Below are 14,323 nucleotides of genomic sequence, written 5' to 3'. Positions count from 1 at the left end.
TCGGATCCCCACCAATCAGATCCTGAAGATTGGCCACTAATATAAAAGTTACAGAAAACCCATAATAAACCCCTAGATTAGATTGAGTTTCGTCTAACTATGGGAACACTTATTTTATTGCTAGAAAAGAAGATCACCATGCCCCTTTCGTCATCCTGTTGATGGTCATGTTGGAAAGGAAATGTATGAAATGTTCTGCTGATATATTCCTGTAGCCTGTCTTCTAATCATAGAATGAATATTAAAACAAGCTTTGATATCCCCTGAACTGACAGGTACATGCTCGAACAGCTGCAATGAATAATATAATGCAGTTCTCACAAAACAGCTTCTAGTCTAGCGTATTGTATGTCAGCAGGATAGCTATGCAGTAGCACAGATAGACTGATGAGACAACATAGCACCACATGCATATAGAGGAAACCCCAACAGGATCTGTTTATTCGTATGAATTTGTATACAGCAGCTCTCAATCTCATTATATATTTTTAGGTGTAGCACAAGTACTGAACAGATTGGATGGAAAGCCCTTTGATGATGCCGATCAAAGACTATTTGAGGTGAGAAAGTATGAGGAGTAAGCAACATTTTATACCATAATCTGTCTGTGTCTGAAAGCATTCACACATTCTGATGAACATAGCTGAAAGCCCAGTGCATTAAAATGTTCTATGAACTGTAATAGAAAGATAATTTCATATGTTTTTAGTGGAACAAAATAACATTAATGCTTATGCAGAATTATATAACTACATCCCTTTCCCTTATCCCCTTACACCCTTCCCTTCAATTCCCTGGTTGGACTTGATGGACGTATGGCTTTTTTCAACCATACTAACTATGTAACTATGTATGACACATGCAGGTCTTAAAGGGGTACTCTGGCCCTGAGACATCTGATCCCCTATCCCCTGCTATGCAATTATGGGAGGGGGAGTGATGTCACGACTCCACTCCCGTGTGACATCACCCCACGCTACCGCTATGCAAGTATATGGGAGGGGGCGCGATGGCCATCACGCCCCCTGCCATATACTTGCATAGCGGGAGCGGGGGTGACGTTACGCGGGGGTGGAGTCGAGACATCACGATACTCCGGCCCCGTGGTCTCCACCCCGCTGTTTGTGAGCTGGCACCGTGGCGTGCAGCTCAAATAGGTGGGTGGCGAATACAAGATTGCGGGGGTCCCCAGTGGCGGGACCCCCACGGTGAGACATTTTATCCCTTATCCTTTGGATAGGGGATAAGATGTCTTAGTGCCGGAGTACCCCTTTAATAAGGGGCGCCATGTATGAACTGATCTATACAACCTGATACAGTGTGGGTTTATGTATTGGTTATTATTTTATTATGCCCACAAATCATATGAAAGCAAATAGAAATCCTATGTATTTTGTTTTATATTTCTGTGCATTCTATGAAGGGGTCCATAACACACCATTGATTTTTCCTGTAGTAAATATTCTCCTTAGATTTTCATGGGTATATATATATATATATATACATAACATTAGTACACAAAAAGGTTGCAGCAGCATTCTTGGTCAAAAAATGGAGGCTTTTAGCGCACTTTTTGATCACAACGGGGCCCTAACACGTTCATTCTACTCACCTCTGCTGGGCATTTGGCCTCTGGGGCTATGTTTAAAAATGTTATATTGTGGTACATGTGGCATTTTCATAGATCTTTATGAATATATACAGGAGTGGGGATTATTTTTATCAGCTTTGTGCCACTTTCCTTGCAATAAAAGTAACAATTTTTTATGCAACTTTCTGCCCATTTTACTCTTCTTACTCATTAAGTGGCAGAAGTGTGGGCCAGGCGTTAGCAGAAGTAGGTATGGCCTCCGCCAACTGAAAGATGTGGCATAAATGATGGCACAAATCGAATCTTGCTCATAACTGGCATAGATTTGCTCTCCAGGGAATTCTGACAAAAAAAAAAAAAAAAAAAAAACTGTCATACATGACTTGTGCCACATTTACTTTGTGAGTTGTAGACACTTTTTGGGCACTTTTGTGATGCGCCCAAAAAGGGGGCATGGCCTAACCCTTATACAACATGCACAGCGCAGCCATGTGGGAGGTCTGTGAAGCGAGCTCAGCTCCTTAGCTTCATAGCCGACAAGTAACTGATGCTATCAGCAACCAGGACTCATAACTTATGCCGAACATTAGCAATCATGCTGATGTCTGGCACTAGCCGATTAAAACATTAAGTGTACTGCGTAGAAATGAACCGCCCCCCCCCCCCAAATTTGCAAAATGCTAACCCTATTATGGCTCTGCAGGTGGAAAATTGAAAGGAAAGAGTAAAGGCTATTGAAAGTAGAGGAAGAAATATTTAAGACAGTGAAAATAAATTCACTGCGTCATTAAGAGATTAAGATTCACCGCTGTATGTAAAAATTTGCACCAAAATTCTGACACAAAAACTGTCATAGTTCAAGCCAACTAATTGTCTAAACTGAGACTAAACAGTGTAAGAATGCAACAAGTGTATCAAACAGCCTAAGTCACTGTGATAAATAATACATCTGGTGCATTCTTAAACTTTTATCTAAATTTATAATGTTTAAAAATTAGACAGTTGTGGTAAATCTGGGCCACCATGTTCTTACAGAAGTGTTTACTCAGCGGCACATGGCAAGAAACACAACACCACCATGTGAACAAATCCAACACATATCATCAATGTAAATCTATCAGCTCATTAATCAATTGGCCCCTAAAACATTCTAAACCTTTGCAACATCTGATCTGCAAATAATTTGTGCTGTGCTAAACCTCATGGAATTTATCGAGCGTTGGACCACCAGAGCGTCCTCTTGTGGGTGACCCTGGGGTGAGGCTTGGGGCAGGCGGTGGGGGGGGGGGGGGGTCGTGACGTCACAGCCATGCCCCTTGTGATGTCACACCACACCCCCTCAATGCAAGTCTATGGGAGGGGGCATGATGACCCCAGCCACCCATAAGAGATAATATGTCTAGGGGCAGAGTACCCCTTTAAGATGACAGCCATATAATTGGGAAGCTATTTTTACAAATACTTATTGGGAATTAATGTAACATTTCAATTTTAAGGATATCATTTCTAAATTGAACTGTAAAATTAAAGCTCTAAATTGTGTTCAATGTTTTTACCTCTTGTGTTGGTTTAGGCTTTTGTAATATTTTGTGGCCTTGGAATCAACAACACAATAATGTATGATCAAGTGAAGAAGTCATGGGCAAAGCAATCGGTGGCTCTTGATGTGAGTAAACTTTTATGAATGTATTATAAAGAATGATGACATTTTTTTCACTGTTTTATATATGATGTGAGTTTGTCCTGATTGGCTTCTGCAGCTGATCCGGACACCCTCACCCACTAAAGAAGGGTGGATAGCATTAGTTTTCACCAGAGTTTTTTGATACAATTGTATATACAGTATTACATTTGTTTTTAGTTTTTTTTTTTACCTTTCATTTTAGTCATCTCCAGTGTGTAAATTCTTACCTCTCAGTGATTGTGTCTTTTGTGTAAAAACTGTTTGCTCTGTGTATTATATTGTTCTATTGGTAAACAGTCTCTAGCTCTGCCATAGTCTCTGATTGATATAAAGCCTCTTTCAGGAGTCAATATTCAGCAGTTTCTTCAGAGAAACATTCAGATGCTTAAATGACTCTACTTACGTGGAAAGCTTTGGGTAAAATGGAAGCCAATATTGTTATAGTGCTTCAGAGCACAACACCTTGAGAATTGCTTAATAGCTTTACATTATAAGCTATTTACAACCTTGAAAGATAGAAATGCACATTTTATTGAGGAGGAAAAAAAAACAAAGCATATGGTCACCTTAAAAAAACTAAAATGATATTAGATTATTTTGCACCATGTTGCTCGCATGGTTATACTTTATATGCCATTTAAGGCGCCTCTTTACTATATAGCTGGTATATAGATGGTATTTTTTTTTTGCAATAGCCATGCCATTATTATGCCTTTGTTATAATCCATTTTCAGCTATAGATAACACATCGACAGCACTATTCAAATCTTTCCTACTTGTATAGTGTCTGTTTCAAGCCATATATGATGATTTGCCATTTGGGAAGAGTAGTGTATACATAGGCAGTGGTGGAGTAATGTAATCTAAGGATGCAGTATAACACAAAGCATTATAGAAACTCAGCTTGGTTTTTACGGTTGTGTTTATCTATAACTTTTTCTAATCCAGAACGTTTAACCTTTTTTGTACTATATTTTTCCAAAAAGCAATTTTCTGATTGCTAACTACATACCACCCATCCTAGACATGTCTGGCGCTATTGTCCTATAGTCATCTGATGTTCTGTGCACTAAGGAATTCATTCTCAGGATCGGTGTTGGTATAAGTAGTTGACCCCGCCGTCAGTTTGTTATCCCATATTCCATGGATAGGGAATAATAATTCAAGATGGGAATGAATACTCATATTTAATTGTGCCATGTACAAGAGCATCAGCAAATATAATCTTAAATTTATAATGGTAGTACAGTGTCATTTACAATTACATAGATGATGCAAAAAAATGCACTTAAAGGGGTTGTCTGGTACAAGAAACAACCTACGTATGGTGTTAAAAAGTATAGTAAAGCTGTTTGGCTTGTAGCTGCGACATCTCCTCACACTGTCTGAAGGCAGAGATCCATCCATGTTCCCCCTCCCATACTGTCTGCTCAGGACAAGACCAGTGATGAAAAGAGGGGTGCTCATATTACTGCTCATTAGATAAGGTAGCAGGAAGCCTTTCTTATTCATAGTAGTTTCTGTCAGCACAGGCTCACTGCTGTCTTATTGGAGAAAGGCGTCCTGCAGCCTTAGAATCCAATTAGCAGTAATATGAGCTCCACGTTTCCCTCTTCACATCAATGGTCTAGTCATGAGCAGACAGGATGGGAAAGGAGGGATGGTAGCTCTGCTTTCTGAGACTGTGACGGGACATCACAGCTACAAGCCAGACAGCTCAGCTGATAATAGAAGATCTGTGCAGTATGGGTGCAGTATGGCTAATAACATCATATTAGTCAGTTGCTTTATTATACTATTTGACACCATACACAGGTTGTTTCTTTCACTGGACAACTTCTTTAATGTTCCAAACATGGCCCTCTATCGCGAACAAGAGGTCCCATGTCATGGAGGGGCACACTTAAAAGGGTTATCCAGGAAAAGAAAAACTGAGCTAATTTTTTTCAAAAACTGCTCCCCCTCTGTCTCCAGGTTGGGTGTGGTTCGGCAGCTAAGGTCCATTGAAGTGAATAGAGTGAAGTTGTAATACCAAACCCAACCTGGAGACAGACGGGGAGCTGTTTTTAAAAGAAATTAGCTCTGTTTTTCTTTTCCTGGATAACACCTTTAATGATTATTCCATTGGAAACCCCCATGCCAGATTCTTTTTAAGGGAATCTTGTCATATTTTTGGGTGCCCCAACAAGTTCTCCAATTTAACGTGTATGCTGTATGCGGTACATTGTTAGTGAATGTTATGCCTTATATATGCATATTACATCCATGTATGTTTAACGTGGTATTACGGCAGAGGAAAAGGTTTTACAACATTCTTACTGCAGCTGCTGTTCCAATGGCTCCAGGTCCCTGCTGCTCACCACTGCATCCTCATGTCGACATGTCGACTAGCCAGTCACTATCCAGAGTGTTGACTCACCTCACACAGTGACTAGCTAAGTGGGCATTGCTTTTAGGGAAGACATGTCAGAGGAAGCATAAAGCAGCAGTGAGCAACAGAAACCATCAGAACAGTAATTGTGGTAGATCAGGGCAGGTGAGTATGCGTTCTTTTTAGATTTAAAGCATTGTAAAATGTTCACAATATCTTGACATGCAAATTCATCAGCTATATTTTTAGCTTTGCTTCTTATACTTTTCTATTTCCAGTTTTCCTAAGGCATTACAATGGTCTAGAAGGCTATCTAATAAAGGGGGATTACTCTTTCAGCACCCAACCGTCTGATATCACATTAAAGTTTGCTGTCATTTGCCTTAGGCGGTCACTAAACCAGCACAGCTTCTGTTGCTAAACTGAATTTCTAGACCAGACACATAGAAAAGAAGTAATTATCTGGATTTTACAAAGTGACTTCTGAGTCCATAGGAGGTGTTGTAAAATGATGACAGGTGATCATTATAAAAATGTTTTTCTTGAAATAAGATCTCATTCCCTGACTTAATCCTAATGGCCCTATTAGAGAAGAAGAAGAAAGCTCTTGTCAAATGAATCTTAATAACCATTAGTGAAATTCTGGATAGAGAAGAACTATTGGAGGGGGCTATTCACACTTTAAAATTCACACATCAAGGAAAGACTGCATTGGCTATATTGAAAACAATGGTTGATGTAATAGTTGACCCTTCGATTCAGGAAATAACATAAAACACAAAGACATGTTAGGGGTCACGCCCCCTCCAATAGACTTGCAATGAGGGGGCGTGGTGTAACATCACCCTGCAGCCTGAACCCAGCGTTTGAAGCAAAATGTTCCGAATGCTGGGGCAGTGGAGTATCCCTTTAAAGGGGTACTCCGGTGGAAAACTTTTTCTTTTTTCTTTAATCAACTGGTGCCAGAAAGTTAAACAGATTTGTAAATTACTTCTATTAAAAAATCTTAATCCTTCCAGCACTTATTAGCTGCTGAATACTACAGAGGAAATTATTTTCTTTTTGGAACACAATGCTTTCTGCTGACATGCATTGAGGGATCGTGGTGTGATGTCACAAGGGGCGTGACCGTGACGTCACGACTCCCACAGCCCACACCCAGAGTTCGGATCAAAATTTAAGGAATCAGGGAAATAGGATGACGGTCTGGAGTAAATGTCTGCAATTCATAATAGAGATTGTAATTTGCTACCCGCATGAGTGGCTTTTGAAGTCATGTCTCCTTTTGCTGTGCTGAGAAGTACCACACTGGGAGCAACAGCATAACAAAAAAGGTAAGTATACATGTTTAGGATGTAGGACTTGCATAATACTGTTATTTTGTGTGCAGCATTCCTTCAGCATTCTTTCAGTTTTTTTTCCATCCAGACTGCAGAATACCCTTTTAAGTAACCAGATTTCAAACCTTGTTTTTTTTCCATAATAGGGTTATGTAAGTGCTAATTGACCTATACACACAAAACACTCCATATATCTACTTACAGCAAGTGTGAATTTGGGTTATTACATTGTCATTCATGAATCTCTTACGTTTCAAAACATCTTTTTAAATACAATTTTTTCTACTTTTTTTTTTTTTTACTGTTTCCAGGTCCTTTCTTATCATGCAACATGTTCAAAAGCAGAAGTTGATAAATTTAAGGTAAGGTATACAAGTCTTACAAAAAACGTTATCCCTTTTATATTTCTGGATGTAATCGTCTATGCATAAAGTCTGGGCAAACTTATTAAAGGGGTATTCCAGTGAAAACATTTTTTTTTTCATATCAACTGGCTCCACAATGTTATACAGATTTGTAAATGACTTCTATAAAAAAATCTTAATCCTACCAGTACTTATCAGCTGCTGAAGTTGAGTTGTTCTTTTCTGTCTGACAACAGTGCTCTCTGCTGACACCTTTGTCAGTCTCAGGAACTGTCCAGAGTAGGAGCAAATCCCCATAGCAAACTTCTCCTGCTCAGGACAGTTCCTGAGACAGACAAAGGTGATTTTTTAATAGATGTAATTTGCAAATCTGTTTAAAGGAGAACTCCGGAATATAAAAATTGTCCCCCATACTGCCGGCAGTAAAAAAAAATTAAGATGTACATACCTTCCTTCACTCCCCCGGGGCCTCCAGTAACCAGCTCCGGTCTCCACCGTGATCCTCTTCCTGGTTGCAGGTGGTCGGCGAGTCATACTGTACTCAGCCAATCACCGGCCGCAGTGAAGTCCCGACTCGGCCGGCGATAGGCTGAGTGGCAGTGTGAGAACGCTTCAGGACACAAAATTCTTCACTACACCGGCTCCTGCTGCCGGGGCTGAAAACGTCACACTGCCGCTCAGCCTATCGCCGGCCAAGTCGGGACTTCACTGCAGCCGGTGATTGGCTGAGCGCAGTATGACTCGCCGACCACTGGCAATCAGGAAGAGGATCGCGGCGGAGATGGTTACCGGAAGCCCCGTGGGAGCGGAGTAAGGTATGTACATCTTAATTTTTTTACTGCCGGCACTATGGGGGACAATTTTTATATTCTGGAGTTCTCCTTTAACTTTCTGGAGCCAGTTGATACGGAAATTTTTTTTTTCACTGTAATACTCCTTTAAGTGCTACATCTTTTGTTAACTGGTACATCTTCAAGGTTGCGTTACTGAGGGTACCCATTTTCCAAGGTGTGGGATGTGTTTAATTCCCACAACTCTATCATAGATAATACAGGATATGAGGTAGGTGTTTGAACTGGAAACCACTAGCACAGTATGGTGATCTCAGCAGTCGATAAGCAAAATATAACCGTTTTGAATACTGTACTGTATATAAAAGTACTTGTCATTTCAGGTGGCTTTCCAGGATACACTGCCCTGTGTGTACTGTGTGTATACATAAGGAGCAGCATTATTTCTGGCCAATATTTCTTCCCATTATATAACTTGTATGTGGTATTTTTCAGCAGATTTTTGCTTTGAAGGCTTCATTTCTAATTTGCATTTCTCCCAGAGCTGGTGGATGGAGCTCACGTCTTCTAACTCCATAGACTTGTATTGCTAGTCTTGTGGATACAGGACAAAGCTGAGATCATTTTCATAGAAGAAGATTGGAGCAGCAGCAGGGGTGAGGGAAAAAGTCTGATAGCAGGAGAAAGAAGCGTTTTTTTTTGATAAGATATATTACTAACTTTCATTTATTTGCTTGTACTATTGATCTGTGCAAAGCTTGCTTAAATGACAGTGTCTATTTAGTGAATGAAAATCCACATTTAACCTTGAAAAACAGTGACCTCTTGAGGCTGCACACGTGTCCCTCCTATCTTCATTTGTATGTTTTGTATGTTAGACCAGTCACTGGGCATTTAGACTACTTTTGGACAATGGAAGGAACAGTCTATAGGCACAGTGGCCGACATTTATCATTGTCTTTAGACTGTTTTTTGTGTCTACAAAAGGCGCAAAAAAGGCGCAAGCAGGGTTTATTTGCACCTTTTGGTTTATACGTTTCTGCTGATTTTGAGTTGCAATCCACTGATTTTGGCAATACACATGATATGGAAGGGATTTATGAACTGCGCCTTTTTGTGAAAAGGCGCAAATAAAGGTGCAAAGCCACTGAAAAGTCTCTAAAACGACACCAGCCCAGACTTAGCTTTTTGGTGTATGTGAAGAGAGAAATTTCAGAAAATGTGACCATTTAATAAATTTGGTGCTCCTATACATCACCAGCACACAAAAAAGGTGTAGAAAAATGCTTCACTTACACCTACACTGATAAATGCTTCACTTACACCTACAATGATAAATGCTGGCCAGTGTGCATTTGTTGCTATGTGAATTTAAAGGGATACTTCGCCCTGAGACATCTTATCCCCTATATAAAGTATAGGGGATAAGATGTCTGATCGCAGGGGTCCCGCTGCGCACCATCACGCCCCCTCCCATAGACATGAATTGAGGGGTGTGGTGAGATGTCCCGACCCCCGCCATGGGAACTCAGTGTTCTAAACATACTGTTTAGAATGCTGGGTGCTGCATGGGGGTCCCAGCGGCGGGACGCCCACAATCAGACATCTTATCCACTATCTTTTGGATAGGGGATAAGATGTTTAGGGGCGCAGTACCCCTTTAACTAGACCACAGAATTTTTTACTTTATACATTTTTTATTTCGCACAGATGTCTTCAGTCAAAGTAATGACAATCATATTATTCCCTAAAGAATACAACAGTGCGTTTTTTTTATTTATAACTTTTTAAAGTTTTGGTCTGTTTCTCTTTCCTTTTTATTTTTTCCTTTTTTTTTTTTGTTCTTTCCATCAAATATTTATGAAAAACAAGTACAATTTTAACCTGTCTTAGATTGTATGTAGTTAACGCGATACTTTCGGCTTATCTGCAGGCAATTCTTAATCCCTACTGCTTCATTAGAAAAGGGAGAACACTGAATAAAATAATTCAGTTTTGCTACGCGCGACAGTTTTACTAGATTTATAAGGCAGAATTCTTTAAGGGATACTATGGGGAAGTGAAGTTGAGAGAAGGTGAAAAGTGTGAGAGATAAGGAGAGAATACTATTGTTTCTGTATTGGTGGTGTCACGATGCCGGCTGGCAGGTAGTGGATCCTCTGTGCCAGAGAGGGATTGGCGTGGACCGTGCTAGTGGACCGGTTCTAAGCCACTACTGGTTTTCACCAGAGCCCGCCGCAAAGCGGGATGGTCTTGCTGCGGCGGTAGTGACCAGGTCGTATCCACTAGCAACGGCTCACCTCTCTGGCTGCTGAAGATAGGCGCGGTACAAGGGAGTAGACAGAAGCAAGGTCGGACGTAGCAGAAGGTCGGGGCAGGCAGCAAGGATCGTAGTCAGGGGCAACGGCAGAAGGTCTGGAAACACAGGCAAGGAACACACAAGGAACGCTTTCACTGGCACTAAGGCAACAAGATCCGGCAAGGGAGTGCAGGGGAAGTGAGGTGATATAGGGAAGTGCACAGGTGAACACACTAATTGGAACCACTGCGCCAATCAGCGGCGCAGTGGCCCTTTAAATCGCAGAGACCCGGCGCGCGCGCGCCCTAGGGAGCGGGGCCGCGCGCGCCGGGACAGAACAGACGGAGAGCGAGTCAGGTAGGGGAGCCGGGGTGCGCATCGCGAGCGGGCGCTACCCGCATCGCGAATCGCATCCCGGCTGGCAGCGGAATCGCAGCGCCCCGGATCAGAGGACGTGACCGGAGCGCTGCCGCGGGGAGAGTGAAGCGAGCGCTCCGGGGAGGAGCGGGGACCCGGAGCGCTCGGCGTAACAGTACCCCCCCCCTTGGGTCTCCCCCTCTTCTTAGAGCCTGAGAACCTGAGGAGCAGACTTTTGTCTAGGATGTTGTCCTCAGGTTCCCAGGATCTCTCTTCAGGACCACAACCCTCCCAGTCCACTAAAAAAAAAATTTTCCCTCTGACCTTTTTGGCAGCTAAAATTTCTTTGACCGAGAAGATGTCCGAGGAGCCGGAAACAGGAGTGGGAGGAACAGATTTGGGAGAAAAACGGTTGAGGATGAGTGGTTTGAGAAGAGAGACGTGAAAGGCATTAGGGATACGAAGAGAGGGAGGAAGAAGAAGTTTATAAGAGACAGGATTAATTTGACACAAAATTTTGAAAGGACCAAGATAGCGTGGTCCCAACTTGTAGCTAGGGACACGGAAGCGGACATATTTAGCGGAGAGCCATACCTTGTCTCCAGGGGAAAAAACAGGGGGAGCTCTTCTTTTCTTATCCGCGAACTTCTTCATGCGTGATGAAGCCTGTAAGAGAGAATTTTGGGTCTCTCTCCATATGATGGAAAGGTCACGAGAAATTTCATCCACAGCGGGCAGACCAGAGGGCAAGGGAGTAGGGAGGGGGGGAAGAGGGTGACGGCCGTACACCACGAAAAATGGGGATTTGGAGGAAGACTCAGAGACCCTGAAGTTATACGAGAATTCGGCCCATGGGAGGAGATCTGCCCAGTCATCCTGGCGGGAGGAAACAAAATGTCGCAAATAATCACCCAAGATCTGGTTAATCCTTTCTACTTGTCCATTGGACTGGGGATGATATGCAGAAGAAAAATTTAATTTAATCTTGAGTTGTTTACAGAGAGCCCTCCAGAATTTAGACACGAATTGGACGCCTCTATCCGAGACAATCTGCGTAGGCAACCCGTGAAGACGAAAAATGTGTACAAAAAATTGTTTAGCCAACTGAGGCGCAGAAGGAAGACCAGGAAGAGGGATGAAATGTGCCATTTTGGAGAATCGATCAACGACCACCCAAATAACAGTGTTGCCACGGGAAGGGGGTAAATCAGTAATAAAATCCATACCAATCAGAGACCAAGGCTGTTCGGGGACAGGCAGAGGATGAAGAAAACCAGCGGGCTTCTGGCGAGGAGTCTTATCCCGGGCACAGATAGTGCAGGCTCGCACAAAGTCCACAACATCCGTCTCCAGAGTCGGCCACCAATAGAAGCGGGAGATGAGTTGCACAGATTTCTTGATACCCGCATGACCTGCGAGATGGGAGGAGTGACCCCATTTGAGGATTCCGAGGCGTTGGCGAGGAGAAACAAAGGTCTTTCCTGGAGGAGTCTGCCTGATGGAGGCAGGAGAAGTGGAGATCAGGCAGTCAGGTGGAATGATGTGTTGCGGAGAGAGTTCAACTTCTGAGGCATCCGAGGAACGAGAGAGAGCATCGGCCCTAATGTTCTTATCGGCAGGACGAAAGTGAATCTCAAAATTAAATCGGGCAAAGAACAGAGACCACCGGGCCTGGCGAGGATTCAGCCGTTGGGCAGACTGGAGGTAGGAGAGGTTCTTGTGGTCGGTGTAGATAATAACAGGAGAACTTGATCCCTCCAGCAGATGCCTCCATTCCTCAAGTGCTAATTTAATGGCTAGAAGCTCTCGATCCCCGATGAGTAGTTCCTCTCCGCTGGAGAGAAGGTCCTAGAGAAAAAACCACAAGTGACAGCATGCCCGGAAGAATTTTTTTGTAGAAGAACAGCTCCAGCTCCCACTGAGGAGGCATCAACCTCCAATAGGAAGGGTTTGGAAGGGTCAGGTCTGGAGAGGACGGGAGCCGAAGAAAAGGCAGACTTGAGTCGTTTAAAGGCGTCTTCTGCTTGAGGAGGCCAGGACTTGGGATCAGCATTTTTTTTGGTTAAAGCCACGATAGGAGCCACAATGGTAGAAAAATGTGGAATAAATTGCCTGTAATAATTGGCGAACCCCAAAAAGCGTTGGATAGCACGGAGTCCGGAGGGGCGTGGCCAATCTAAGACGGCAGAGAGTTTGTCTGGATCCATCTGTAGTCCCTGGCCAGAGACCAAATATCCTAGAAAAGGAAGAGATTGGCATTCAAACAGACATTTCTCAATTTTGGCATAGAGTTGGTTGTCACGAAGTCTCTGAAGAACCATACGGACATGCTGGCGGTGTTCTTCTAGATTGGCAGAAAAAATTAGGATATCGTCCAGATATACAACAACACAGGAGTATAACAGATCACGAAAAATTTCATTGACAAAGTCTTGGAAGACGGCAGGGGCGTTGCACAGTCCAAAGGGCATGACCAGATACTCAAAGTGTCCATCTCTGGTGTTAAATGCCGTTTTCCACTCGTCCCCCTCTCTGATGCGGATGAGGTTATAGGCGCCTCTTAAGTCCAATTTAGTGAAGATGTGGGCACCTTGGAGGCGATCAAAGAGTTCAGAGATGAGGGGTAAGGGGTAGCGGTTCTTAACCGTGATTTTATTAAGACCGCGGTAGTCAATGCACGGACGTAGGGAGCCATCTTTTTTGGACACAAAGAAAAATCCGGCTCCGGCAGGAGAGGAGGATTTACGGATAAAGCCCTTTTTTAGATTCTCCTGGACGTATTCGGACATGGCAAGAGTCTCTGGGGCAGAGAGAGGATAAATTCTGCCCCGGGGTGGAGTAGTGCCCGGGAGGAGGTCGATAGGGCAATCATAAGGCCTGTGAGGAGGTAGAGTCTCAGCTTGTTTTTTGCAGAAAACATCCGCGAAGTCCATATAGGCCTTAGGGAGACCGGTTACTGGAGGAACCACAGAGTTACGGCAAGGGTTACTGGGAACCGGTTTTAGACAGTTCTTGGAACAAGAGGACCCCCAACACTTGATCTCCCCAGTGGACCAATCCAGGGTAGGGGAATGAAGTTGAAGCCAGGGAAGTCCAAGGAGAATTTCCGAGGTGCAATTGGGGAGGACCAAAAGTTCAATCCTCTCATGATGAGATCCGATGCTCATAAGAAGGGGCTCCGTGCGGAAACGTATGGTACAGTCCAATCTTTCATTATTTACACAATTGATGTAGAGGGGTCTGGCGAGACTGGTCACCGGGATGTTGAATTTGTTGACGAGAGAGGCCAAAATAAAATTTCCTGCAGATCCAGAGTCCAAGAAGGCCACTGTAGAGAAGGAGAAGGCAGAGGCAGACATCCGCACAGGCACAGTAAGACGTGGAGAAGCAGAGTAGACATCAAGGACTGTCTCACCTTTGTGCGGAGTCAGCGTACGTCTTTCCAGGCGGGGAGGACGGATAGGACAATCTCTCAGGAAGTGTTCGGTACTGGCACAGTACAGGCAGAGGTTCTCCATACGGCGT

General features: G+C 43.3%; 1 protein-coding gene across 6 annotated transcripts in view; it reads left to right on the top strand.

Moving 5' to 3' along the window:
• The window catches only part of PDE11A (phosphodiesterase 11A), an 807,989-nt gene that overhangs the window by 482,453 nt on the left and 311,213 nt on the right, over positions 1-14,323 (top strand). For all 6 annotated transcript variants that reach the window (XM_056536201.1, XM_056536200.1, XM_056536203.1 and 3 more), the window contains 3 exons: positions 493-560; positions 3,165-3,257; positions 7,298-7,348. In XM_056536201.1, the coding sequence (XP_056392176.1) occupies positions 493-560; positions 3,165-3,257; positions 7,298-7,348 (212 nt within the window). The remainder of the gene's footprint in view (positions 1-492; positions 561-3,164; positions 3,258-7,297; positions 7,349-14,323) is intronic.

The sequence above is a fragment of the Hyla sarda genome, chromosome 8 (assembly GCF_029499605.1).
Source record: "Hyla sarda isolate aHylSar1 chromosome 8, aHylSar1.hap1, whole genome shotgun sequence".
NCBI lineage: Eukaryota > Metazoa > Chordata > Amphibia > Anura > Hylidae > Hyla > Hyla sarda.
The sequence above is the reverse complement of the archived record's forward strand: the minus strand, read 5'-3'. Positions and strand labels throughout refer to the sequence as shown.